Genomic DNA, 25,744 nt, shown 5'->3' with positions numbered 1-25,744 from the left:
TAGTTTAATGTTAAATTATATATATATATATATATATATATATATATATATATATATATTATCGCCTCCTTTTTAGTTAGGTCACCTTTAAAACCTTTAAAAAAACATAGTTTCATGTGTTTTTATGCTTGATGTGAATCATTAGATGTGTTTATCGTTACTTCTTTATTAAAAAACAAGCTTCATTTTAAATTGTTTTGATGTAAAAATATGAACATTTTATTATGAAGTTTTAGTACAATGTAACCATTATTTTTTTGCCTCTTTAAAATATACATTTTTAGCATATTTGAGCATAAAGATGCTTAATAGGAGTTGGGTGCTAACGTTCTAAATTTTTAAGTTTTTAATTCATTATTTTGGAATCTAACTTGATAGCATGTTTAGTAAAGATAGGCTTTTGAATCATTTGATTATGACGTGCTAATAGAATTTTTTTATAAGGCTTCACAAATCAATGTCTCAAAATTTTCATAAATTGAAACTCATAAAATCATATTTTTTCGTTGAAAAAACATGATCCAAAGTCTATTCTTAATAAATGAAACATGTGACTGTAAGGTCAAATTTGCCAAACATGGCCTAAAACATATGAATTCTGCATATTCTATATCATATAGATTAATAGAAGGAACCAATTTTCTCTCTCTCTCTCTCTCTCTCTCTCTCTATATATATATATATATATATATATATATATATATATATATATATATATATATATATATATATATATATATATATTGGTAGCTGCTTAATCCACAGGTGTTCAACCTGCACTCAATCATGCTGACTATCCATTGTGTGTGTGATGGATGGCCAGCATGCAAAAATAAGCAAAAAAGTGCAACATATGATTTTTTTTTTTTTGCATTTTTACCCTTTAGTGGCGCTTTGAAAGTGGGGACACGCACAACATTCTATTTTTGTGCTTTTAGTGGCATTTTCAAGCGCCACTAAAGGGCTGTTTTTGCCGAATTTTGTGTTTTTGCATGCTTGTTTTTAGTTTTTGCACGCTGACTGACCGTCCATCACTCGCACGATGAAAGGTCAGCGCTTCAGCTAGGGTTGAGCACCTATGGATTGAACAGCTACCAATCTCTAGGGTTTATACTTGCTAGTCAGTTGTTAGATTCAATGCCTCTTTTATTTCATTTAAAAAATACGATGTAAAATACATGTTTTTGTTAGTGGGGATTAGCTCTTAGATTGTCCGATTATGACAAGTAGGTATATTTTCACAAGGCTTCACAAATCAACGAACTATATAATGTCTGCCACTTTTGCAGGTTATGAAATCGTATTTTAAAAAAAAAAACGATTCAAATGCCAATCCCCACAATCCATTTCTAAGGTCCAATTGGATCAACCGGAAACCTGCACCATGAAGATCCAAAGGAGTTTGTATATAATAAATCATTACTCTTATATATATAATTCAAAAACATAAAATATACGAATACTGTGCTGTCCTTTCAAGTCAAAAACCTTTGGCTTACTCACTGCACCAGCCCGCTATATAAAACATCTGTATTAATCCTAGAGAGAGAGAGAGAGAGAGAGAGAGATTAAACGGGTTAAACTGAGGTCGAACGAAGACATTACTATAAAACATAAATCCAAGTGGGTTTTTGGAGTAAAAACAGCTCTTACCAAATCCAGATCTTGATCAGCTATTTACCATAATCAAATAAGCAGTCCATCAAATCCCCTACATGGCATGCCATGCTCTGGATCTTTCTTATTTTTGGATCGATTGTGAACCGACCCGTTTGTATGTGGCCCAATGAAAAAGAAGCAGTACACAGTATATCTTCGGTTTTATGAAGAAAAAAAAAACCATATCCATGGACCACTGTTAAGTACTGCCACTGCTAGTCAAGGGCGTTGGTCACAGGGAGAGGGTGGGGCCAGGCCCCCCATGGTGGGTCCCACTCTTTCCACAAGAAGGCTCCCCAAGTTCATTTCTCTCTTTGCCTCTCTTGAAGAAAGAGAAAGGGTCAGAAAAATATTAAAGATAGTTCACGTGAATCCCATGTCATCACTCATCACCGATGAGGTTGACGGCCTTGACCCGTCTCTCTCTCTCTCTCTCTCTCTCTCTACCCACCACCATCGGAAAACAAGAGGCCAACCATAGTTGCCTAGTCCCCAATCACGGCTCTTACTGACTCCTTCCCACCCACCATCCTCTCTTCTCACTCACCATCTTCATCTCCCTTCACAAAACCCACCATTTATTTTTCTCTCTCTAAGATATGGTCTTTGTTTTATGCTTGTCTTCTTTTGGTGGCTGTTTATTTGGTGGGAGGTGGGGGAGAGGGTGAAGGAAGTTGGTCTTTGTTCTGAGGGTTTGAAAGTTTATCATGGCTCGTTGTTTAAGATTCATCCATTGAAAGCCGGATGTTCATTGAACCATTGACCCCAGATTCTCGTGCTCTGCTGGATCCTTGTCTAGGGTTTACTGGGTCATCTTTTGTTTGCTTTTTTTTGTCACTTCTTGCTTGCTGTGTTCAAATTGTGGGGGTAAAAGGTCAAGGATTTCGTGCTGGACTTGTTGCTCACTCACAGTTGCCGTGTGCCTCCTTTTGTTTCCTCTTGGACCGATTCAGGTTGGGAAAATGCTTCCTCCCTGTTTTCGGCGCCTCCCCAACAGTTCATTAGTGGGTGGTCGGAGGGATTCCTGATGCAGAGGGATTGAATGATCGGTTACCATGGTTGAGGGAGATGGAGATGAGAGCTCCCGGAGAGACGGTATGTCATCAGGGCTGCAGAGGAAAACCTATTGGAGATCAGCTTCATGGTCGTCGCACTCCGCGTCTTCGAGCTCCGATCGTCGCGGCGACGATTCGCAGCCGAGCTCCACTTTCGCCGCCGCTGCCGAGACGAGCAAGTCGCCCTTCTCCGTCGGTCTCCCAGCTCTACTGACCCCTCGCTCTTCCCACCACTGCTCCAAGGCGCGGTCCGCGCTTCCGCCCCTGCAACCCCTCTCCATCTCGCGGAGGAGCGTCGAGGAATGGCCGAAGGCTGGGTCGGACGATTTGGGCGAGTGGCCCCATCCCCCTACTCCCCGCGCGGATCTGAGGTCCCACAACATGGCTGGCCTGAATCTCGACCTCAATTCTCCTCGGCCGGGCTCGGAGCGGAAGGAATTTCAGCTCAAGAAGGACAAGATCGCCTTCTTCGACAAGGAATGCACCAGGATTGCCGAACATATCTACTTGGGCAGCGACGCAGTCGCGAAGAATCGAGAGATTCTGAAGCGGAATGGGATCACCCATGTCCTGAATTGCGTTGGTTTCGTTTGTCCAGAGTATTTTAAGAACGATCTTATGTACAAGACTCTGTGGTTGCAGGATAGTCCCTCTGAGGACATCACCAGCATCCTTTATGATGTCTTTGATTACTTCGAAAATGTGAGGGAGCAGGGAGGGAGGGTGCTGGTCCATTGTTGCCAGGGAGTTTCGCGTTCTACGTCGCTGGTGATCGCCTACCTCATGTGGAGGGACGGCAGGAGCTTCGAGGAAGCATACCAGTATGTGAAATCCGCTCGGGGGACGACGAATCCGAATGTGGGGTTTACTTGCCAGTTGCTGCAGTGCCAGAAGAGGGTTCATGCTGCCCCGCTTAGTCCGAGCTCGGTGCTCAGAATGCACAGGATGGCTCCTCACTCACCTTATGACCCACTTCATCTGGTTCCCAAGTCTCTGAATCAGCCTGGTGCTATGGCTCTAGACTCCAGAGGGGCGTTTGTTGTACATGTTCCTTCGGCAATTTATGTATGGATCGGCAAGGAATGCGACCCTGTGATGGCAAACGTTGCGAATGCAGCGGCATTTCAAGTCGTTCGATACGAACGAGCACAAGGTCCGGTGATTATGGTCGAAGAAGGTCGAGAGATGCAAGAATTTTGGGATGCCCTGTCCAGAGCTCCTCTACCTATGGAAGATGCTGGCAGTGCAAGAAAGAAAAAAGATGAAGTTGATGCTCTTGAGCCTAAGGGAGCTGCAAAGGATCAGGTGTCATTGGCAATTAAGCTTGGAGTTGGCAACAAGAGGGTTCAAGCATATGATGTCGACTACGAGATCTTTCAGAAGGCGCTTTCAGGAGGCGTTGCGCCCCCAGTGGGTTCTGATACTAAACTTCCAGCAAGGGAAAATGGGTGGGGTATACTTAGGCAGAAGTGCAGCAGTGGCAGTGTGAAAGAGCTGGTGGTAGCATCCAGGATGACAGATTGTGATGTTCCTCCTGTTGAGAGCCCACTGAACAGAGATTCGGATTCTTGCAAGGAGGGTGGTCTTCTTCCTGCTTCTGATCCTTCATGGCCTCCATCTTCTCCTACATTGTCACCTGCATCATTCACTTCTGATTCCTATACCAGCTTCAATTCCACTTCCTTATCACCTTCACCTTCACCTTCACCGTCATTTTCACCATCAGACTTTTCTAGTTCATCTACACCTTCCCCTGCTGCATCTAGATGGTCTGATTTTACGTTCATGTCTTCTCGATCACCATCTCCAACTGCACCCTTTGATAAGCCATTTCCAGTTATGAAACCGGTGGAGCCTGCACCAAAGATAGTTTCTTCCCCAACTCAAGGGCACCCTTTATCTCTTGCTGAGCGCAGGGGAAGTATGTCACCATCTTTGAAGTTCCTTTCACTGGCTCATCATCATTCTCATGTTTCTACAATGAGGTCACGGTCCGTTTCTCTACCCCTTTCAGACGAATTGAAAGCAAGCGAAAGCAGTCACAGCATGATTGTGTCTGAAGATCTGGACAGCTCAAGTATAAAAGGATATCCGTTGGATGCCACAGATATGGATAGCGGAGTGGAAGTTAATGTTATTCATGAGAAACACATTGAGAACTTGATCAACAGAGACTTTAATCTGAAATCAAGTATTTCGGATAGAAGTAGTAATCCTAGTGTAACTGTTGCACTGGTGAAAGGCCAAGGTTTTCCAGTTTCTAATGTCCCTCAAAAACTGCCGTCAGATCTAACTAAGTTATTCTTATTCCAGTGGCCTGATTTACGAAGAGTTGAAGTGCATGGTATTGGCACTCTAGACTCCAGTTCAGTTTTCCTTTTGCCAGTTCCGGCCTTAGAGCAGGAAAAGCATGAGGTTTTATATGTCTGGGTCGGGCACAATGTTGAGGTTGATAGCTGTTATAGAGTGGATGGCAAGGATAACACAAGCACTGATGGAGAGATATATTGGGAGAGACTTGGTAGTGAATTTCTCAAGCAAATGGGGCTGCCGGATGACATCCATATACAGGTATTTTTGGTTTTTGCAACTTGTTATTCTTTTGGTCCTGAAACAGTATCTTTTATCATTATGATTCTATTCTTCTTATCATCTCTGAGACTGAAGGCCCTGAGAGTTGTAATATACTTCTCTTCTCCCTACTTTAATATGTCATTGAGTTTAGATGTCCCCTTTTCTTTTTATTCAAACATTGTCCTTATTTTCTTATTTTCTTTTATCTTTTTCAAAATAACTGTAGTGGGGAGTAAATAAGATGATGATGATGACTATCATTGTTCATTTTGATATTTTAACATCATGTCTTTCCTTTCATTCTTTAAAATTTATCCAAGATCTGCGACTGACAGCCTTATTTCTATATCTGTTGCATATCCTCAACTGCAAACGAGTATTCACAGTTTTTTACGCCACCACCCCCTCCGGTCTCATCCTTTTCAAAACTTGTCCTTATGAATGTGTTCTATGTATGCTTCATCCAAAGATATTACCTCTGAACAAGAAGAGCATGCAAAATCAAAGACTAACAATCATTGCACCTCCAACCCTCCCCCCACCCCGATCATTCCAAGTTTGTGTCTTTGAAAATTTGTGGAGAAGATTTTGATTCAAATGGGTCTATGGGCCAAATTGCGTGTTAGAAATGGTAATCCACTCTTAGTCACAAGAGGAAGAGGAGTAGAGGGAGAGAGAGAAGTCGGTGGCTGCAGAAACCCAAAGAATAGGGTGTACGTTTTCTCTTCATTAGATATATACACATACAGTTTGATTAGGGTACAAAAATACCCTTTACATAAGGGATGGAAATTACAATATGCCATTAATGACATTAATGATCATGTGTTAAATAAAACACTAAAACACAAAGGGATTGGGTTCGGGTTCTGAGATCCAGACCCATCTTTTCACCCTCCCTCAAGTTGTACATGGTTTTAAACCATGAACAACTTGCCTTTTAACATCCAAAATCTGTCTTTGACAAGTCCTTTTGTAAACAAGTCAGCAACTTGATCAGTAGTCCAAACGTATTCTGGTTCAATTTTCTTTTCTTCGGCCTTCTGCCTTACAAAATATTGATCAATTTCAATATGCTTGGCACGACTGTGGTAAATAGGATTGAATGACATGTTGATAGCACTTTGATTGTCACACAAGAGAATGCTTTTAGAAATCAATTCTCCTACTTCTGCTAACAGATGCCGGATCCATGTTACTTCGGTTGTTGCAGCTGCCATTGATCTATATTCTGCTTCTGTGCTCGACTTGGCTATGGCCTTTTGTTTCCTACTACTCCATGAGACAATATTTAGGCCAATGAAAACACAGTATCCTGAGACTGATCTACGCTCATCTGGATCTTCTGCTCAATCTGCATCTGTGTAAGTAAGAAGTTCATGCTTGATGGCCATACATACTCTTTCTGTACAGGAGACCATCTCCAATAGTTCCCTTTAAATATCGAAGAATGCGTTTAACGGCTTCCATATCCAATATGCGGTTCATGCATGAACTGAGATACCTGATTGACCGAATAGACAATGTCAGGCCGAGTGAAGGTAAGATATTGAAGCATTCCTACTACTCTGTGATATTTTGTAGGGTCCGCGTACAAATCTCCATCTTGGGAGCTGAGTTTCTGATGAAGTACACTGGGTGTGCTTAGAGGTTTGCAATCTATCATACCTGCTTTGCTAAGAACATCAATAGTATACTTGTGTTGAGTAAGTGTCATGCCTTCAGGAGTCCTGTTAACTTCTGCTCCAAGGAAGTATCGCAGTTTACCAAGATCTTTCATCTTAAATCTATGATTCAAAGTTTCTTTGACCTGTTCAGTATGTTCATCAGAGTTACCTCTGATGATAATGTCATCAACATATATCAATAACAGGGTAACTATATCTTTGCATTTGAATATGAAAAGAAAATGGTCAAGAAGAGACCGACTAAAACCATATTTTTTTACTTCAAGAGAGAAACTGTCAAACCAAGATTGAGATGCCTGCTTCAGACCATATATAGCTCTCTTTAACCTGCACACGTATTCTTTGGAATTCCCTTCGTCAAACCCAGTGGGTTGTTCCATGTATACTTCCTCTTTCAGAGTTCCATGGAGAAATTGCATTTAACAACCAATGATAATATAATGCGGATAGTGGCCATTTTCACGACTGGACTGAAGGTCTCATCATAATCTAGTCCTTGCTCCTGTGTGAAGCCTTTGGCAACCAGTCTAGCTTTGTATCGTTCGATAGTACCATCCGGCTTGTACTTTATCTTATATACCCACTTTGAATCAACCACATTTTGATTATGTGGTCTGGGAATAATATTCCAAGTGCCACACTCATAAAGAGCCTACATTTCTTCATTCATAGCTTCAATCCATCTTTTAGAATTTATTGCTTGATAAAACCTGGTCGGTTGATCTTCCTTGCTCAAAGAGGTTAAGAAGACTTGAAAATCCATTGTGAAGTTCTCATAACTAACCCACCTATCAATAGGGTGTCGAGGACGGGTAGACTTTCTGTGAACATGAGATTGAATGGAAACAGAAGGAGAATTCAATTCCTTATTAGAGTCTCATTCTCACGTCGAGAGTAAACAATGCTTTTATACCTGTCGGGGGCCAATGACGGTTCAGAGATCACATTTTCCTGATTTTTTTGCACTCCAGTGGACACATTTCCCTCATCTCTTTGATTACAGTCTGAAGAACAAACACCATCAATACTAGAAAAGAGATCTGAGTTCAACCAAGGATGATAAATTTCAATTTCAGGAAGAGTGTCAGCATTATGACCAAAATTTGATTCATCAAACACAACATTTCTAGATATCACCATGTTAGAAATGGTAATTCATTGTTAGTCACAAGAGGAAGAGGAGTAGAGGGGGAGAGAAAAGTCGGTGGGTGCAGAAACCCAAAGAATAGGGTCTGCGTTTTCTCTTCATTAGATATATACACATACAGTTTGATTAGGGTACAAAAATACCTTTTACATAAGGGATGGAAATTACAGCATGCCATTAATGACATTAATGAGCATGTGTTAAATAAAACACTAAAACACAGAAGGATTGGGTCCGGGTTCTGAGATCCAGACCCATCTTTTCATTGCGCTAGGTTTTAATTATGTTAAAACTCAAGATAAACTAACCTGACACAAATTAATACAGTGATATGGAGGTTACCCTTGAAATTCTTTGGAATTTGCCATATATGATCTCATACTTAACAAAGTCCATGCCTGAAGTTTCTGACCAATTTGTATAAGTTAATGTTTAGGTCATTGAAAAAGTGAAATAAGGTTTAGGGTTGAATAATTAGAAGTAGGGTATATACTGGTGGTAGAAAGAAGAAAGAATGGTGCTTCTGAGCCACCAAGCACAAAGGCAATAAAAAGAGTCTTAAGGTAAAAGCCATCAAGAAATTTTGCTCATTGGACAGAGGCTGGCAATGGCATAATCTGTTCGTCACGAATAGAATAAAGGTAGCTCAGGAGACTACCTTTCCAATGGATCAAAGATCAATTAATTTCAAGCTCGGATGCCAAGTTATGCCCATTAGTAAACTATATGAACTTGTGATAAAATTTCTCGGAAACATAAGATAAGCATGAATCTATTTGTGGTTCTTGCTTTCACAATTGAGGCTTCACACGTTGATCTTGCTATACATCATACTTAGGGCTCCTTGCATCGCATCATGGAAGAAAATATTCAATGAAACAAGCTACATCATAAACCACCTTCATCATTTGATCTTAATACAGGCTAATATCTGGATCTTCACTAGATGTGTTTGCCAGGGGACAAGAAGACACCAGCCATCTTGAGCCACATCATGACCCACAGGAAATATTAACTCCTGAGGAGGAAACCCTCGTGCAGTCTTTCTGACACTTTTCTTATATTTTAAAAAGTGGGGGTCACGAATCTGTTTTAATGCAATGGGGCAAAGGGATAGCTGAATTGAACAATCTAATGGTTCATCTATTGCCAAATGATCAATGTATAACATGCATTTAAAGATCTATGCTCTTCTAATTAGAGGCATTCATGGAAGTATTTGGCCATGAAAAGGGAAGAAATGAGGTGGTCCCTTTTCACGTGATTGCTCTATGACTTTGGAGTTAACTCCATTCTTATCCCTTTCTTAGTCAGACCAAGCTAACCATTGATTTCCTTTTTCATTTGGAGAAAATATAGGGAGCGAAAAGCTCTTTATTACAATTACACTTGACAACCCACTAGGGCCGTTTGTATCCAATGAATAGCATTGTGTATCTATACTCTTGAATTCTTGTTTGATTCATTTCTAAATGCCCAATTAGGTACTTGAGCACAGCTGAAGATGCTTTTGTAATTGAATCAATGTGATTGTGTCAATTCCTTAGACCCAACCAAACTAACAAAGTTTTATCTAGTGGCTATCTTTTCTGAGGATGCCTATAATGACTGAATCAAATATGTCATAAATCACATCTTTTTTTTTAGAATGCTACATATTTCCTCTCTTATTGGACAGAATTGTGGAAGGACCAGTTATAATGGATTTTAAATGTTGACCATGATCTCTAATCGAATGCGTAATGTTACAAAAAAGGAATGGATACAAACTTGTGTTGAATACTCGGTATCACGAAGGGGTTTGATAAAACCCAAAGAGCTGTTATATCCTGAGGAGCATTTAGTTGTCATAGGCTTGCGAAGTGCGGATTTGAAAGAATATCAAAATAAAGGACTTTAATTTGAGGTTTGTTTTGTATTTTTAGGAATGAATCTTAACTTGCATATGGTTAAGATTGAGAAAAATAGAGAGAGGAACAAAGATTTGCATATGGTTTTTATTGATTTGGAGAAGGCATACGATAGAGTACCTAGGGACGTTCTCTGGTGGACAATGTTGAAGAAAGGTGTTTCTCTCAAGTACATTAGTATAATTAAAGATATGTATGAAGGAGTAGTAACCAATGTCCGCACTTGTGGAGGGGTGACAACCAATTTTCCTATAATGGTTGGGTTACATCAAGGATCTGCTTTAAGCCCTTTCCTATTTGCTATAGTGATGGATGAGCTTACGAGATCAATTCAAGAAAATGTGTCGTGGTGTATGTTGTTTGTTGATGATATTGTTTTGATTGATGAGTCTAGAGTTGGGGTTAATGCTAAGTTAGAATTATGGAGACAAACATCGGAAGCAAGAGGTTTTAAGTTGAGTAAGAGTAAGACAGAATACATGGAATGTCGGTTTAGTAAGCAACGAAGTAGTGATGGGAATGTAGTGAAGCTTGGTGAGCAAGAAATACCGGTGGATGATTGTTTCAAATATTTGAGATCTATCATTCAAAAGTATGGAGAAATTGGTGGAGATGTAAATCATAGGATAAAGGTTGGGTTGATGAAATGGAAGAGTGCAACTGGAGTGTTGTGCGATCGTAGAATGTCATTGCGGTTGAAGGGAAAGTTTTATAGGACGACGATTAGGCCCGCTTTACTATATGGTACGGAATGTTGGGCTGCCAAGAGACATCATATTCAAAAAATGAGTGTAGCTGAGATGCGTATGCTGAGATGGATGTGTGGAAATACAATAAAAGCTAAGATTCGTAACGAGGAGATACGTAAGAAGGTAGGCGTTGCACCCATTGAAAATAAGATGAGAGAGACTCGTTTACGGTGGTTTGGACATATTCGGCGAAGGGCTAATGATTTTCCAATTAGAAGGATGGAAAAATGGGAAAATATATTAGTTAAAAAAGGTCGGGGTAGGCCTAGGAAGACATGGATGGAGGTGATAGGAAAGGATATGAATGCTTTGAACCTCACCGAGAACATGGCATTGGATAGAAATGATTGGAGGAGAAGGATTCATGTGGAAGACCCAGAATGATTTCCTTTTTTGGTTCATATCGCCGACCCCAATTGTTTTGGGATGAAGGCGTAGTTGTTGTTGTTGTAATCTTAACTTGTAAGGTAGGAAAACTAAATGGGCTCATTTCTATCTTAATGTTAAATCCAAGAATAACTAAATGGTTTCAGTAGGCCCTTATGAATTGGATCTGTGTTAGAACAAGTAGGCTGACATACGTATAAGTTGGATCTTGTCAATCAATTCTGGTTTATGATGGACATCTGTGAGTCTAACCTGATCATAGCCTCGTTAGTGAATTAATGACTAGAGTAGCTCCAACTTTGATCTTGCTTGGACATGTTGACTTGCGTATGGCTTGGATGGCAAGTGGGTTGACTTGGAACTAGATGGCAGTTGTTGAAGCTCTATTCATTCATATGGCTTGGAACTGTGTTGATCCAAGTGAAAAATAGGTGTTCATGTTTGACCTTAGATCTAACAGAATCTGCACATGGCCTAGCTGGAATTTCAACCCATTTACATCTCTCTGCAAGCCCATGCTGACACTATAATTTGAATTTTCACCGAGATTTTTTTTTATGACCTTTTTCTCTTTTTGGATACTTTTTAGATTGTGAATGGGAGCTCAAGAATGTCTTTGAAGCTAGATTCAAGCTTGTAAATTATATGTTTTTGTCTGTTCCACTAAGAATTGTAGAATAAGTAGTTGGTTTTAATATTTTGTGATTTATATGGACTTTTCCCTTGCTCTCTTAATGTTTTAATGATTAGCTAGTGGTAAGATGGCTGAGATGTGAAGGTATCACATCAATTTTCCTTTTCAAGTTTCCTTTTCGTCTTTATTTGGACACAACAGAACTGGATAATTTTGATTTTAACATCATGCCTAAACTCTCCTATTTGATACTCTTAATTGTTGTCTTTTCTTGTTAAGTAGTTTTGTTTAGTTCATATTTACAAGTCTATGGTTATGGCAGTTTTTTTCCCAGTTGTAGTAGCTGTGCATTTGATCGTTAGGAGTCATTTCTTTCTTTTTCTTTAAAACTTGAAGAAATTATTTGTTCAAGGCTCACTGTGTAGTCATATCATAGTCCACCACCAAGACCTGAGTCACATGGTCCACATTTGCTTCTTTCATGTTATAGATTATCGTATATGTGTCATGTTTTGTTCTATTGGTGTAGGCATAACATAGCTTATTAATGCTCTCTCTCTCTCTCTCTCTCTCTCTCTCTCTCTCTCTCTCCACATGCCTAGTGACTGCCTATCTGTCTATTTCATACATAAGTACAAGGTTAAATTTTAATAACACCAAATTCAATCTTATTGGACCTGGCTTTATGGAATTGGCCCTGTGTTTGGAACCATATTGGGTGACTCTTGGTCGTGTCCAGTTAGAGAATTCCAAATTTTCTTGTTTTTCCAATCATCAAGAATCAAAAGATTATACGATTCTCTTAGAAGACTAAATTCAAATCTATAATCACTTTGACAACACAAGACTTCTAGTTGTAAACTTACAATGCAGTTCATGCATTTAGATTGTTGAACATTATTTTTTCAGTGGCAGCAATAGGTTAGTTGCAGGATTGACACAATCCACAGGGTAATGAATCAACTAGGGTACGCTAGGAGCTTGTTTGCTCATTCTTGGCTTTAAGTATTTTTAATGCCAATATTTTATGGGGTTAAAGGTACGCTTGTCCACTAGGTTTGGTTGGAATATTAGAAACTCTATAGATATCATATGCAGTCTAGATCTGAAGTGCATGGAGCTCACAGGATTCTTCATTTTCCTGGCTAACCATTATTTCCTTTTACCTCAACCGTTCGGTGTCATGGAATTTGATGAAACCTCATTTAGTAGTGTAGGCTAGACATTTGGTTTTGAACATTCGAAATTCTTCATCCTACTATGAATCTTGTCTGTCGGAATTCATTTTCCAGGATTGCCAAGCAATGTGGTCAAGGGGATGGTTGTTTAGGAGTCCCACTATTTAGTTTTTCCCAAAGCTATGAACTCTTCCTTTAGGGTGCATTTGACAACATGAAATAAAAACCAGAAGCCAACTTTTTCTCTGCAGAGAAAAAGTCAGACCGCTGGGGGTCCTGCTCCTCAAATGTGCCTGGTGTGGGGTGTTTCTTTGGAGTGTTTGATAGTGCCAGGGGGGGCCATGCCAAACAGGACACCTTGTGATGGGATGTTGCAAGTTCTAATCCCAAATGGTATAGTTGTATAACTGGTTGGGGTCTGCCTAACCCCAGCTTTCTTTGTTGAAAAAAAAAGAAGATAAAATACCCCCACCGACTTGTTTTCAGTGCTATCAAACATGCCTTAGTTTCTGTTACATTTCTCGCTTCAAGGTTGGGTATTTATTGGGGGAGGGGGGCAGTGGGGGCCCTGTTCCTAGGCAGGCCCCTCATCAAAAAAAAAATAGAGCGTTAGGAAGATGAAACTTCAAATCAGAATCCTTGAAACACAAGCCTTCACTTTCAACTTGCTAGATGAGTGTCCAATAGAACTTTGTTGCCGATCTAATCTATTTGAATTGTTTTGCTCTCACTTTATTCCCCTTGTGTTACTGAACTTACTAAGATATTTATTCCTGTATGAACAGATAGTCAGAGAGGAAAATGAGCCAGAAGAATTTCTAGACCATCTCAAGTCTATTTCATCATACCACATGAGGGATAGCTGCCAAAGTGAAGCCGCTAGCGATAAACTGGTCAAGTAACAGATGTGACATTTGGTCATCTTTTGGTTCTTTCGTGTAGCAGATCTGCAAGGCCAAGCCATTTATCAACAGTAATCTGTTTTCACTGAATCAGATCTGCTTCGCCATGTAAGTCCCTGAACGGAATCTTTTGTATGTACAGCACGGGCAGTCCAAAGAAACTTTTGAATTTGATGGAAAAAGGATCATAAAGGTAACAGTTAAAGAAGTGAAGAAAGGGAAGATCAGCCCTTCGCTTCTGCTGTCCTCACATGTGCAGTAAAATCACAGGTGCAACCAACGCCAAAGGTGTTGCGTTGATATAATGTTTGATATTGTTCGATAGTACAATAAGAATGTAAAACGCTCACTGAAGCACATACTGAATCCTTTTTTTTTATAGTAAGCAGGGGTTAGGCAGACCCCAACCAGGTAATACAAGTATTAAGAACTCAAAAACGAACATTACAAGCTGCTGGGATTTGTAAGCCAGTTAGGTGGCTTATCCTTCCAGGTGCGATTTTCCCTCAATAAGCCCATGTTGGCCAATAACCTTGCATAGTTGTTCTTTTCTTTATCAACCAACTTACGTTGAAATCGATGGAATTTGAAAATCTGTTGCATCCGCATTTCATCCGAGGCTTCCTCTTCCTTCAATCATGGAGTTAAAACCTGATACAGCATCTCTTATACATGATTCCAAGACGATATTGTAATTTTGAATCCTTGGCACATTTTATTTATTATGTTCATTATTTTCCTTTTAATTTCCATTAAATTCTGCTTTCTCATACAATGAGAGTGGGATGCTCAAACACTGGCTCTAGATTACGGGGCAAAAGACAACAAAAAGAGAAACCAAAATGTAACAGAAACCGTTATCATGCTCTATTACCGTATTCGTTTGGAATCGGATGAGGATACAGTTATGATTTTCGGATACCGAGTCTGATGAATATCCTGATTTGACACATTTGAATCAGTTTACATCTAAAAACGCAGGTTTCGTATGGGCTTCTCAGCATCTGAACCCAAATCAGAATTCAAATCCATTTGGCCAACATCCCGTTAGTCAGATATGTATTGGCTAGATTTAGGGTGTCAACTGGTAGGGTTTGGTTCGGTTCCAGGTGAAACCAGACCCAAACCTAATTTGAGATAATAGTACTGGGTCCAGGCTCCGGTTCAATCTGACCCACCATAAGAGAAACCATGCCCAGATCCTGTAAAGATTACATGAACCAGAACCAGACCATATCCGATAAAATGCTTTTTTATCTTTTTTACTTTGAAAATTTGCGGATCTTAGTTGAAACTGGGGTCAGGTTCAGGTCTCGTATGAAATTTTACAAACCATACTTGGCTCCATATATTAATATATTATAATCAGCAAATTTTATTTATCACCAAACCCTGACCCTAACCCTATAGGGTTTGAAATGGGTTGGGTCCTGGTCAAACCCCACTGACTTACACCGCTAGCAACATCTGATCCCTTTACATTTTTCTGATCACGCTGGTGGGGGAGACCCATATTATACCAGCATCTCCTTCCGTTCTTCGGTCATCCAGAGGTGTATATTCCCATTCCCCCCTAAATTCGGTATCCTGTCATATCAAATCAACTTTTTGGGGAAAACCGGTCTTTAAGATATCTAGGCATGGTTTATGCCATGATGAGTATAGGTGTTCCAGGATGAGTAACCTGTATCGCCTGAATATGGTTGGGGAGGTGGTTCGTGGTAGTCCTGTAAGAGAGAGAGAGAGAGAGAGAGAGAGAGAGAGATGGGCTTGGGAACTTTAGATTGAAATATAAAAACAGAAAAAAAAAAGCACTTCAAAAAGGAACCGGTGTCTATCTATTTTAACTAAAATTTATCAATAATAGGTAAAAACAACACGTCATTCTTGTTCGTGGTACCTCCTGCATACAAGTCTTCCTCATTAATTTCTTTTTTATACATTTCACATGTATTTTGCAGTCTTGTTATGGATAGTCCTGAGTTCCATTGTCATAGGCAACCGCAATCAAGCAAACTTGCTCAATTTAAAACATTGGTTATGTTGTGGACGATAAAAGTTGTGATCAAAACCACAGCTGCTTACAGCTTTCTCTTAGCTGTATACAAAATTTCATCAAATTGGTTAAAGGAATGTCTCCTAGCACATTGTATGCCATCACAAAGCACAGCGCTGTCAAGATCAGTCAAAATTCACTTTGAAGAGAATTCAAGCTTTGAAACCTGAATTGACGAACACAATCAACATGTAAGTTACAGTAGGGAAGTAAATAAGCTGTTACAAAATTAATGTGACAAAGATACTTACACAGGATTCATATAATCCAAAAGCATATCCTTCAAATGGCGTTCTGTGCTCTCAGGAGGGCAACAGTGAGGCCTAATGCGCTTCCTCTCAAGCCCTTATAGGACCCTGAACCTTTGGCTGCATTTTCCTTTTTTGTACCAACGTCTACTTGCTTCCACAATTTTGCCTTCTTCTCATCCAAGGCCCGAGCAATTTCATCCCAGGATGTCGTCTGTCCTCCATTTGCTATGTAAGTAGGAAAACAGAGAAACGGGTGGTTATCAGCAACTTAACAGTGAGATAAGAATTTTCTGCATGAAAGCATACTGTAAAATAGCACGCTGCCTGTGGCATTTATGTTCCTAAATGAGGGAACTCAAAACATGTACATTCACCTGAAACTATACCAATATGTGCAATGGAAGAAATGAGACATGCTGAGTAAACAAGATCTAGCCTTAACTGGACTTGAAAATAAATCATTTTACAGCAAAACAGAAAATTGATCTGCTAATCTGTTATAAAGGAGGAAATCTGATTTTTGATGCATATTTTGATACCCAGAGAGAGCAATGACAGAACATCTGTTCTGGTTGACATGGTGACATGGACAAGAGTGCACACACATGCAAGCATGACCACATTCATCTATCTATGCTGTTTGGTCAATACTCTAATTCCTGTCCGATAAAAAGTGGCAAGTCATACTATTCTTTCTTTTTCACATGATTAGGAGCAGTCTATTCCTCATTCACTGCCCCTTCCAACTCCTACAAAAAGATTATGTATGTGCATGCACATAAAAAGCATAGAGTTGCATAGCCCCAATACAGTGCATGATCCACAAGGACCATGAATCCATACAACTTGGCGACTTAGAGTCGCATCTTGCTGGTTGATGCACCTAAACTTCTATGAGACTCAGATCCACTTCTTGCTTGACTCTCACATTCATAAGATACCACTCAAACTCTATAAGCAATGTTATTATTTGAACAAAAAAGGTATCTTTGGTAAAATACGTTTCTTTACAATTTTGAAGTTGATGATTGAAGATTTTACAGAAATCTGTCATATAATGCATCACATACTTCTCAAGATTTAGATCGATGGAGATCTGCAGATGAGACCAAGAATCATGACTTCTTATCTCTCTTTTTCCATCTGATGGGCCTCTCATTTGTGTTTAGGACATATTCCCATGGGTGGTATGAGAAAGGTGGCTAAGGAGGTATTAGGTGAGTCTAAAGGCGGTGCACCGCTAGGTAAGGATACATCGTGGTGGAACGAGGATGTTAAATTAGCTATTAAGGTTAAAAGAGAGTGTTAGAGAAATCTAAGTAAGAGTCGTGATAATGAGAATTTGGAGAAGTATATGACAGCAAAGAAGGAAGCTAAAAAAGTAGTTCGGAACGCGAGGGATAAGGTATATAAGGAGGTTTATGATAAGTTGGATATCAAAGAGGGCGAGAAGGATATTTATAGGCTTGCAAAGATGAGAGATAGGAAATCGAGGGATCTCGGTATGGTTAGATGTATCAAAGATGAAACGCAAAGGGTTTTAGTCAAAGATGAGGAGATTAAGGAGAGATGGAAAGATTATTTTGATAAGCTATTTAATGAAAGGCATGGTCAGGATCTTGGAGACTTGTCCATTCCTTTTCATGAGATGAATCGTGACTTCATGCGCAAGATTCAAAAGAAAGAAATTGTAGAGGCTTTGAAGAAAATGAAATCAAGAAGGGCAGTTGGCCCAGATGGTATACCTATCGAGGCTTGGAAATGCTTGGGAGAGAAAGGTTTAGAATGGTTAACAAATCTTTTTAACAAGATTTGGCGGACAAATAAGATGCCTAATGAGTGGAGGAAGAGTACTTTGGTGCCTCTATATAAGAATAAAGGTGATATACAAGATTGCACAAACTATCGTGGTATAAAACTCATGAGTCATACTATGAAACTTTGGGAGAGGGTGATTGAGTCTAGGTTGAGGAAGGTTGTCATGATATCGGAGAATCAATTTGGTTTTATGCCTGGCAGATCAACTATGGAAGCTATACATTATCTTCTTAGACAACTTATTGAGAGAAATAGAGAGAGGAGCAAAGATTTGCATATGGTTTTTATTGATTTGGAGAAGGCATACGATAGAGTACCTAGGGACGTTCTCTGGTGGACAATGTTGAAGAAAGGTGTTTCTCTTAAGTACATTAGTATAATTAAAGATATGTATGAAGGAGTAGTAACCAATGTCCGCACTTGTGGAGGGGTAACAACCAATTTTCCTATAACGGTTGGGTTACATCAAGGATCTGCTTTAAGCCCTTTCCTATTTGCTATAGTGATGGATGAGCTTACAAGATCAATTCAAGAAAATGTGCCATGGTGTATGTTGTTTGCTGATGATATTGTTTTGATTGATGAGTCTAGAGTTCGTGTTAATGCTAAGTTAGAATTATGGAGACAGACATTGGAAGCAAGAGGTTTTAAGTTGAGTAAGAGTAAGACAGAATACATGGAATGTCGGCTTAGTAAGCAACGAAGTAGTGATGGGAGTGTAGTGAAGCTTGGTGAGCAAGAAATACCGGTGGATGATTGTTTCAAATATTTGGGATCTATCATTCAAAAGTATGGAGAAATTGATGGAGATGTAAATCATAGGATAAAGGTTGGGTGGATGAAATGGAAAAGTGCAACTGGAGTGTTGTGCGATCGTAGAATGCCATTGCGGTTGAAGGAAAAGTTTTATAGGACGACTATTAGGCCCGCTTTACTATATGGTACGGAATGTTGGGCTGCCAAGAGACATCATATTCAAAAAATGAGTGTAGCTGAGATGCGTATGCTGAGATGGATGTGTGGAAATACAATAAAAGATAAGATTCGGAACGAGGAGATACGTAAGAAGGTAGGCGTTGCACCCATTGAAAATAAAATGAGAATCGTTTACGGTGGTTTGGACATATTCGGCGAAGGCCTAATGATGCTCCAGTAAGAAGGATGGAGAATTGGGAAAATATATTAGTTAAAAGAGGTCGGGGTAGGCCTAGGAAGACATGGATGGAGGTGATAGGAAAGGATATGAATGCTTTGAACCTCACCGAGGACATGGCATTGGATAGAAATGATTGGAGAAGGATTCATGTGGAAGACCCAAAATGATTCTTTTTTGGTTCATATCGCCGACCCCAATTATTTTGGGATGAAGGCGTAGTTGTTGTTGTTGTTGTTTGTTGTTGACATATTCCCATGGGTAGTAAAGTTTCAAGAGCCACCACCTTTTGTAAAATCAGACAAGTTATGAGGAAAATTAGAGGCAGGCAGCCAAAATTGGCCCCTTTTGGCTAACAGATTAATCTTTTTCAGTACATATTTTGATCAGCTACCTAATATCCCTCATGGTATTGCATATTTGTTGAACGGGACAACTAAGTAAAATAATTTCTCAGTAGATATTTTGATCAGCTACCTAAATATCCCTCATGGAATTGCATATTTGTTGAACGGGACAACTAAGTAAATGGTACATTGTTGGTATTAAAAGAATGGTACCACCTCTCAATGTGCTAAAACTTCTGCCAACAAAGACCAGGATGTGGATCATAAAAAAAGTGCCACTAAGGTGGACCTTTATGGGTCACTTGTTAAAAGAAGGTTTTGGTCCCACCTCATACAACAAAATAAAGCAACAAGGAAACCAACGGTGTAAACATGTAATCAATTATTGCCTCTTGCCTGTGCGCCATAAAAGTATTCTGTCGAGACAAGGAAAAGATGCATATTATGACAGATTGCAAAGTCAATAGTATGGTTTCATGCTCAACATCCAATTTTGGAGCAATATAGCAAAATGAAAAGAAATGTGTGCTAGACATGCTTTTGGTCTGATGCTGGTATGGATGACAAAATAAAATCTTCTAGTACATAAAACCTATGCTATAACAAAATACCTAATTAGAAAAATGTCATACATGTCAATAATTGACTGCCAATTGGTATGTTGCACCAAGACAACCGTAAAAAATGCATAACTTTATGTGTGCATGTATCAACAGTATCAATTAAGTACTCCATGTGTGTGTGCATGTATCAACAGTATCAATTAAGTACTCCATGTGTGTGTGCATGTGCATCTTGATGGTATCAATCTATCAAGTATCCCACCATTAACACATTCAAATCTGTAGATATATTCGATGAGGCGGAGCTGTCACAAAATGTGGGTGATCCTAAAAATATCAAACAATGCATTAAGTCTAGCTATCAATGAGCGTGTGTAAGTGCAATTTTGTTACTTTTTAAATAAACCAGAAATGATTGATGTGAACAAGTTGCATCAACTCCCCTTGGAGCTTGACCGATGAAATATCTCAGGATGACCATTCATAAATATAATGCATCTCTAGGGCTCACTGGTCAGCCTAGGAAGACAAAAGGCACATGAGAATTCTGACCTGGTCAGCATAATATCTTTCACTAGCAGGGAAGGTAATTGTCATCAAGAACATGCAATGTTGTGAAAAACGTTGAGGCGTAGTGAGGCGCTCGACCAAAAACTGAGGCGAGGCGTAAGCCTCGAGGAGTAAAGCGTAAGCCTCAAAATTTCTTCTTCTTATTCTTCTTCTTCACGCCTTACCCTGCAGAGGGCCTCACCTCAAGGCGAGGCGTGCCTTTTGCGCCTCAAGGCGCACTTTTAACAACACTGAGCACATGTTATCAAGTATTCCTTCTTACTTCCTCTTTTAGCTACACTTCCTAAGGAAAGTATAAGATACCGAGGATCCTATCATCTTTTTCATGGAATGCTCATCATCAACAAGTGTAGTGTTCAGTCTACTAAAACCAAGTATGTTTTCAAAATGAGGTTGGGGGTCCAAGCATTAGTTCTCATGAATAAGGCACTTCTGATGAAATGGTGTTGGCTGCTCTTTAAAGAAGATATAACGTGTTCATTAGTCCTAAAGGAAAAATATGCGGTTAAAGGTTTACCCAACAATTAGAACTTATCTGCAAAGGCATGATGGACCTGGCATTTTGAAATAATTGGGTTAAGGTTTTTAAGGCTGCAACCAAGATTGATAATGGTGGAAAAAACAGATTTTGGTCATATAGATAAATGAAAGACCTTTAGCACAGTGATTTCTTGCCAATAGCCATCTACTACTTGAGCAGACAAGGATGCCATGGTAGCAGACTACTACTTGGGCAATGGAGTTTGTGATATAATATTAAAGACGAATCCAACATTGGGTGTGCTAGAAGAATGGAATGATATCGTGACAGAATAGGTAGTTTGGAGATTATGTAGGGAGGAGAATGATAGAAACTAGAAGCATGATAAGAAGGAAGCCTTTTCAATGAAGCCCTACCATGACACTTCTTGATCAATTAGCCTCCCTGTCCCTCATAATGGCCAGAGTCAAAGGGCAAATATTTTCTTTTTCAAGGAAAAAATATGAGTTCGTGTGAGATTGGGTAAGGAACTAAGGATCCAGGAGTTTGTGTGGTCATATAAAAGTTTTCAATCATTCTAGCACCTTAGATTAGGGTAAGGATAAGACAAAGTGACAAAGTCTTGCAGATGGTACTGAAAGAATAAGCATACCATGCATTTTACTGCTTCAGGAGGATCTACATAGACTATAAACTGGAAAAAAACAACAAAAATATTGATCACAGTAGTGCATCCAGCATAACAAACTCAATGTCTAATCATCTCTGGTGATGGCTCCTAAAATGTAAACTGTAAAGTACAGACCATATACAAAATGTTGAAGACTGCTATGCCTGGATAGAAAATCATCAACAAAAGAACGTCTTAGAATCATTACATTGAAAGAAGTTCTATCAAGGATCCTACAAAAAAGCTAATTATCCATGTCTACTTTTGAAGACTTGATACATTACTTTATTCAAAAGAACTTAGTTCAAGCTTAATCAATTAAGAACAGAAAACAATTATTTCAGATTGCTGCAGGAACCTTGTATTGACGCTTGGATCTGTTCATCTGTAGAATTGGAATTGGACTTTGCCACTGAAACCCCATCATTCATCCTATCAGTGGTCAATACTGGTAATTGATTTCCTTTCTCACGGTTAAGGATACGGACATCAATCAGTGATGAAAATTCTATCTGGTACAGAAACACGTGTTAAAAATGCAAAATACACAACTGAAATGCATAACGAAATTAACTACCTCCAGTGAGCCATCTTCTTTATAAAGGGATGTATTTGTTGAGTATTCCTCTGTGCTTTCCTCTTGCTTATGATGAAAGGTAAGAGGATAATCCGGAACAGGTACTAATGTAACTATCCTGGACTCTGAGTTGTAAGATGACAATTTTCCAACCTATATTGAAAAATAAGTATGAAATATTCCAGCAGATACAGTGTATCCGATTCATATAAATAAATAACTTGCTAATAGGAATATACCCGAAAAGGAGAGAGCTCAGGACACCATGAAGAGGACAATTCTACCAATTGATATGCAATAACATCACCTTCCTACATTAAACAGAACATTAAAACACACCATTAGTTGTGTCACCTAGCTGTCAGTTTATGGCATAATGATTGCCTGCTAGCATTAAAAAGAATGAAAAATGGAGAAGAAAATTGGAGAAAGAGAGAAAACAGAGAACAAAATCAAGTGCCCACATCTGCATTCCCCTACACCAAGCAAAACAATCATTCCTTGAACAAGGAAAAATTTCTAAACACTAATATCTATGTTAAGGTTAGATGTATGTTCAGTCAATACAAAGGAAAATAAGATACTACTCTTCAAAAACCCACATATGTCGAGGAAGATACATCCAACATCACTGACTTTTTATTGATCTCTATGAACCAAGTTTTCTCTACGGATTTCTTAAAGGTGTATGCCAATTGAAATTTGCAACTTTGTGTATGAACTATGAAGAACTAAACACCTTCCTTTGTTTAAAGTACAGAGTGGCATTCTAACTCAATGTTTTTCATTCTTTTAACAGGATTGACATACAGCTGCATTGTTACCCACCTGACTAGAAGTTACCTTGCACCTACTGATGGTTAGGCAAATGTGTTCGGTAAGAAACATATTATACATCCCAAGATTTCCAACATCTTCAAGCCAACGTCATTGTTAGCAAATGTTGCAAAAATCATTACAGATTAGGTACTCTTAGGCAAATTAAACCCTATGTAGTCAAAAGTGCCAACTAGGCACCTAGTTGGGCTAGGCGTCAGGAAACCTAAGAATCAGCCAGATTCCTAGGTTTTTTAAAAAAGGTCCTTTTTTCCGACTAGGCGTCTAACTTTCCCTCGCCTAGGCGCGATGGAAAGAAACTTTTTTTATACGAAAACACGGGAGGGGGAGGGGAGGATCATAAACTCTCTCTCTCTCTCTCTCTCTCTCTCTCTCTCTCTCTCTCTCTCTCTCTCTCTCTCTCTCTCTCTCTCAGGCTCGCCCTCCCTATGTCATCGCCCTCCGCCTCTAGGTATGCTTCTCTCCCCTTCTTCTCTCGCCCTTCCACCGCCTCTTCTTCTTCTTCTTCTCTCCCCCCTTCCTCAGCTTCTACTCTCTCTCTCTCTCTCTCTCTCTCTCTCTCTCTCTCTCTCTCTCTCTCTCTCTCTCTCTCTCTCTCTCTCTCCTTTGCCTCCTCTTCTTCTGCTTCTCTCTCTGTCTCTCCCCTTTCCCCCGTCTCTTCTTCTCTCCCCCTTCCTCCTCCTCATCTTCTTCTTCTCCTTTCTCTCTCTCTCTCTCCCCCCTTGCATTGTCCTTATTTTTAGATAAGAAAAATAATGGCATCAAAAAATGAGATTTTTTACATGGCCAAAAAATATTTTTTTTCTTGTGAAAAAACACCATTTTCAATTGCTCGGATGGGGGCACGTAAGGAAGAGTGATTGTGTCATCATCTAGAGTTTTACCTCATAGAGGGGTGGGCCCATTAAGCGATCTGATCCTTGGTGAGGGTTTTCTCATCATGAAAAGGAAAAAATATATATCATACTAAAAAAATGCTTAACTCAATTAAGAATCCAATTTTATCGGATATTCGGTTAAGATCACTTGACGATAGCAATATCTTATGCTTCGTGAATTTGTTGTTGATTAATTTTATGTTGGATACATATTTGATGTTAGTTTTAGCACTTCATTTTAAGAATTTAGATTTTTTTAAAATTATTTGGTATTTGTTAATAGTTGTTTGCTTTGCTTATTCAATTGTTTTTAATATTTGGGCAGGTTTTATAATGATCAACATGTTTTGTTTTTTTATCTTTTGCTTATTGTTGATTGATTTTATGTTGCATACATGCTTGTTACTAATTTTAGCAATCATTTGCATATTTCTTTATATTTTTATAATTTTTTAATTAAGGTACCGACTAGTCCGCCTAGTCTCTGACTAGTCTTTTTAGGGGTCCACCGACTACACACTGCCTAGCGCTTTTGACTAATAGATTAAACCATTATACCTCTAAATCAATACCACATGACAAGTGGCACACACTACTAAAACCAGGCTGATTTTCATGAAGCAGCAAATTTGGAGCTTTCACCAAATTCATCCTAAATTGAATAAAATTAGCATGCACCAAGAACAGTTTTATACTGATCTATTCTTCAACTCTAGCTGATTAGAACATTTGTAATAAAAAACCTCCTCAGTAATAGACCAATTAGTCACAAAAGAGTGTTCTCAGCATTAACTCATGAAGGATGCCAATATTATAATTCCTTTTCTTCATTGTTGAGCTCATCCAAGGTACATGCAAACTCACGGCTTCATATTATTTTAGCATTTCCTAATTTTGTATAAATGCAAATTTTATTGAATTTTAAAATAAAAGATGGCAAATGTATCCATAGTTACTGATTTCTTCAAATTTTTGGTCTTTTTTGCATTGCAAGGTAACTCTTATTCTTAAGGTTTTCCACTTGCTCTTTTAATTATTCAGTAATTTTATTTTCTTATTTTTTCTAAATTCTAATAGTCACTGAAAAGTTCAAAGAAAAAAGGGAATTTCCATATGGTTTCTAAAGATCTTCAAAAAGCCCGTGCATCAAGGCTATTAATTTTGTCACTATTAAATAAGAAAGGGATCCCATATAGTTATGTTGAAATTATTTAAGATATGGATGATAGTCTAAATTGCTATGAATACTATTCAAGAGAAGATACTTTTGTTCTCAAATAAAGTTGCACTACATTGCATATGGTTTCTAATGATCTTCAAAAAGCCTATGATGGAAAATAAAGGTTACTAATTTTGTCACTATTAAAAAAGAAAGGGATCCCACCTAGTTATGCTGAAATTATTTAAGACATGGGTGCTAGGGCTAAAACTGCTATGAAGACCAGGTATGAAGAGACACCTGTATTCTTAATTAAAGTTGGGCTACATTGAGGATCAATTTTAAGCCCATACTTGTTTTCATTGATCTTAAACGAAGTGACATTCTCTATTCAAGATGAAATCTCATTGTATATATTTTTTAGGAATGATAAAATACATGCTAATCAAACTAAAGACAACCATAAGAAGGCAAGAAATATCTTAGGAAAAAGACTAGAAA

General features: G+C 38.8%; 2 protein-coding genes across 3 annotated transcripts in view; one reads left to right on the top strand and one right to left on the bottom strand.

Moving 5' to 3' along the window:
* The first annotated feature begins 2,302 nt into the window (after positions 1–2,302).
* Positions 2,303–14,240, top strand: LOC149833206 (protein-tyrosine-phosphatase MKP1-like). Its single transcript, XM_090014984.1, has 2 exons — positions 2,303–5,285; positions 13,767–14,240. Exons 1-2 carry the CDS (start codon positions 2,715–2,717, stop codon positions 13,881–13,883), a joined length of 2,688 nt encoding a protein of 895 aa, XP_089871110.1. The 5' UTR covers positions 2,303–2,714; the 3' UTR covers positions 13,884–14,240.
* Positions 14,241–15,675: 1,435 nt separating this feature from the next.
* LOC149833205 (sphere organelles protein-like protein) overlaps positions 15,676–25,744 on the bottom strand; it is a 69,266-nt gene continuing 59,197 nt past the window's right edge. The window contains exons 11-15 of one of the 2 annotated variants that reach the window (XM_090014982.1): positions 22,609–22,680; positions 22,370–22,522; positions 22,151–22,304; positions 16,191–16,415; positions 15,676–16,105 (exon numbers count right to left, since the gene is read on the bottom strand). In XM_090014982.1, the coding sequence (XP_089871108.1) occupies positions 16,222–16,415; positions 22,151–22,304; positions 22,370–22,522; positions 22,609–22,680 (573 nt within the window). In that variant the 3' untranslated portion in view covers positions 15,676–16,105; positions 16,191–16,221. Of the gene's footprint in view, positions 16,416–22,150; positions 22,305–22,369; positions 22,523–22,608; positions 22,681–25,744 lie in introns of both variants that reach the window. The other variant, XM_090014983.1, reaches the window with a different exon arrangement.

This window comes from Nuphar pumila, chromosome 7 (assembly GCF_984573655.1).
Source record: "Nuphar pumila chromosome 7, dmNupPumi1.hap1.1, whole genome shotgun sequence".
In the NCBI taxonomy this organism is placed as follows: Eukaryota; Viridiplantae; Streptophyta; class Magnoliopsida; order Nymphaeales; family Nymphaeaceae; genus Nuphar; species Nuphar pumila.
This window is presented reverse-complemented; position numbering and strand designations above follow the sequence as displayed.

Bases quoted from the DNA above. Each gene is read 5' to 3' on its own strand.
- LOC149833206 (XM_090014984.1), top strand. From the start codon at position 2,715: ATGGTTGAGGGAGATGGAGATGAGAGCTCCCGGAGAGACGGTATGTCA. The intron at 5,286-13,766 runs GTATTTTTGGTT...CTGTATGAACAG, and splicing joins CGGATGACATCCATATACAG to ATAGTCAGAGAGGAAAATGA.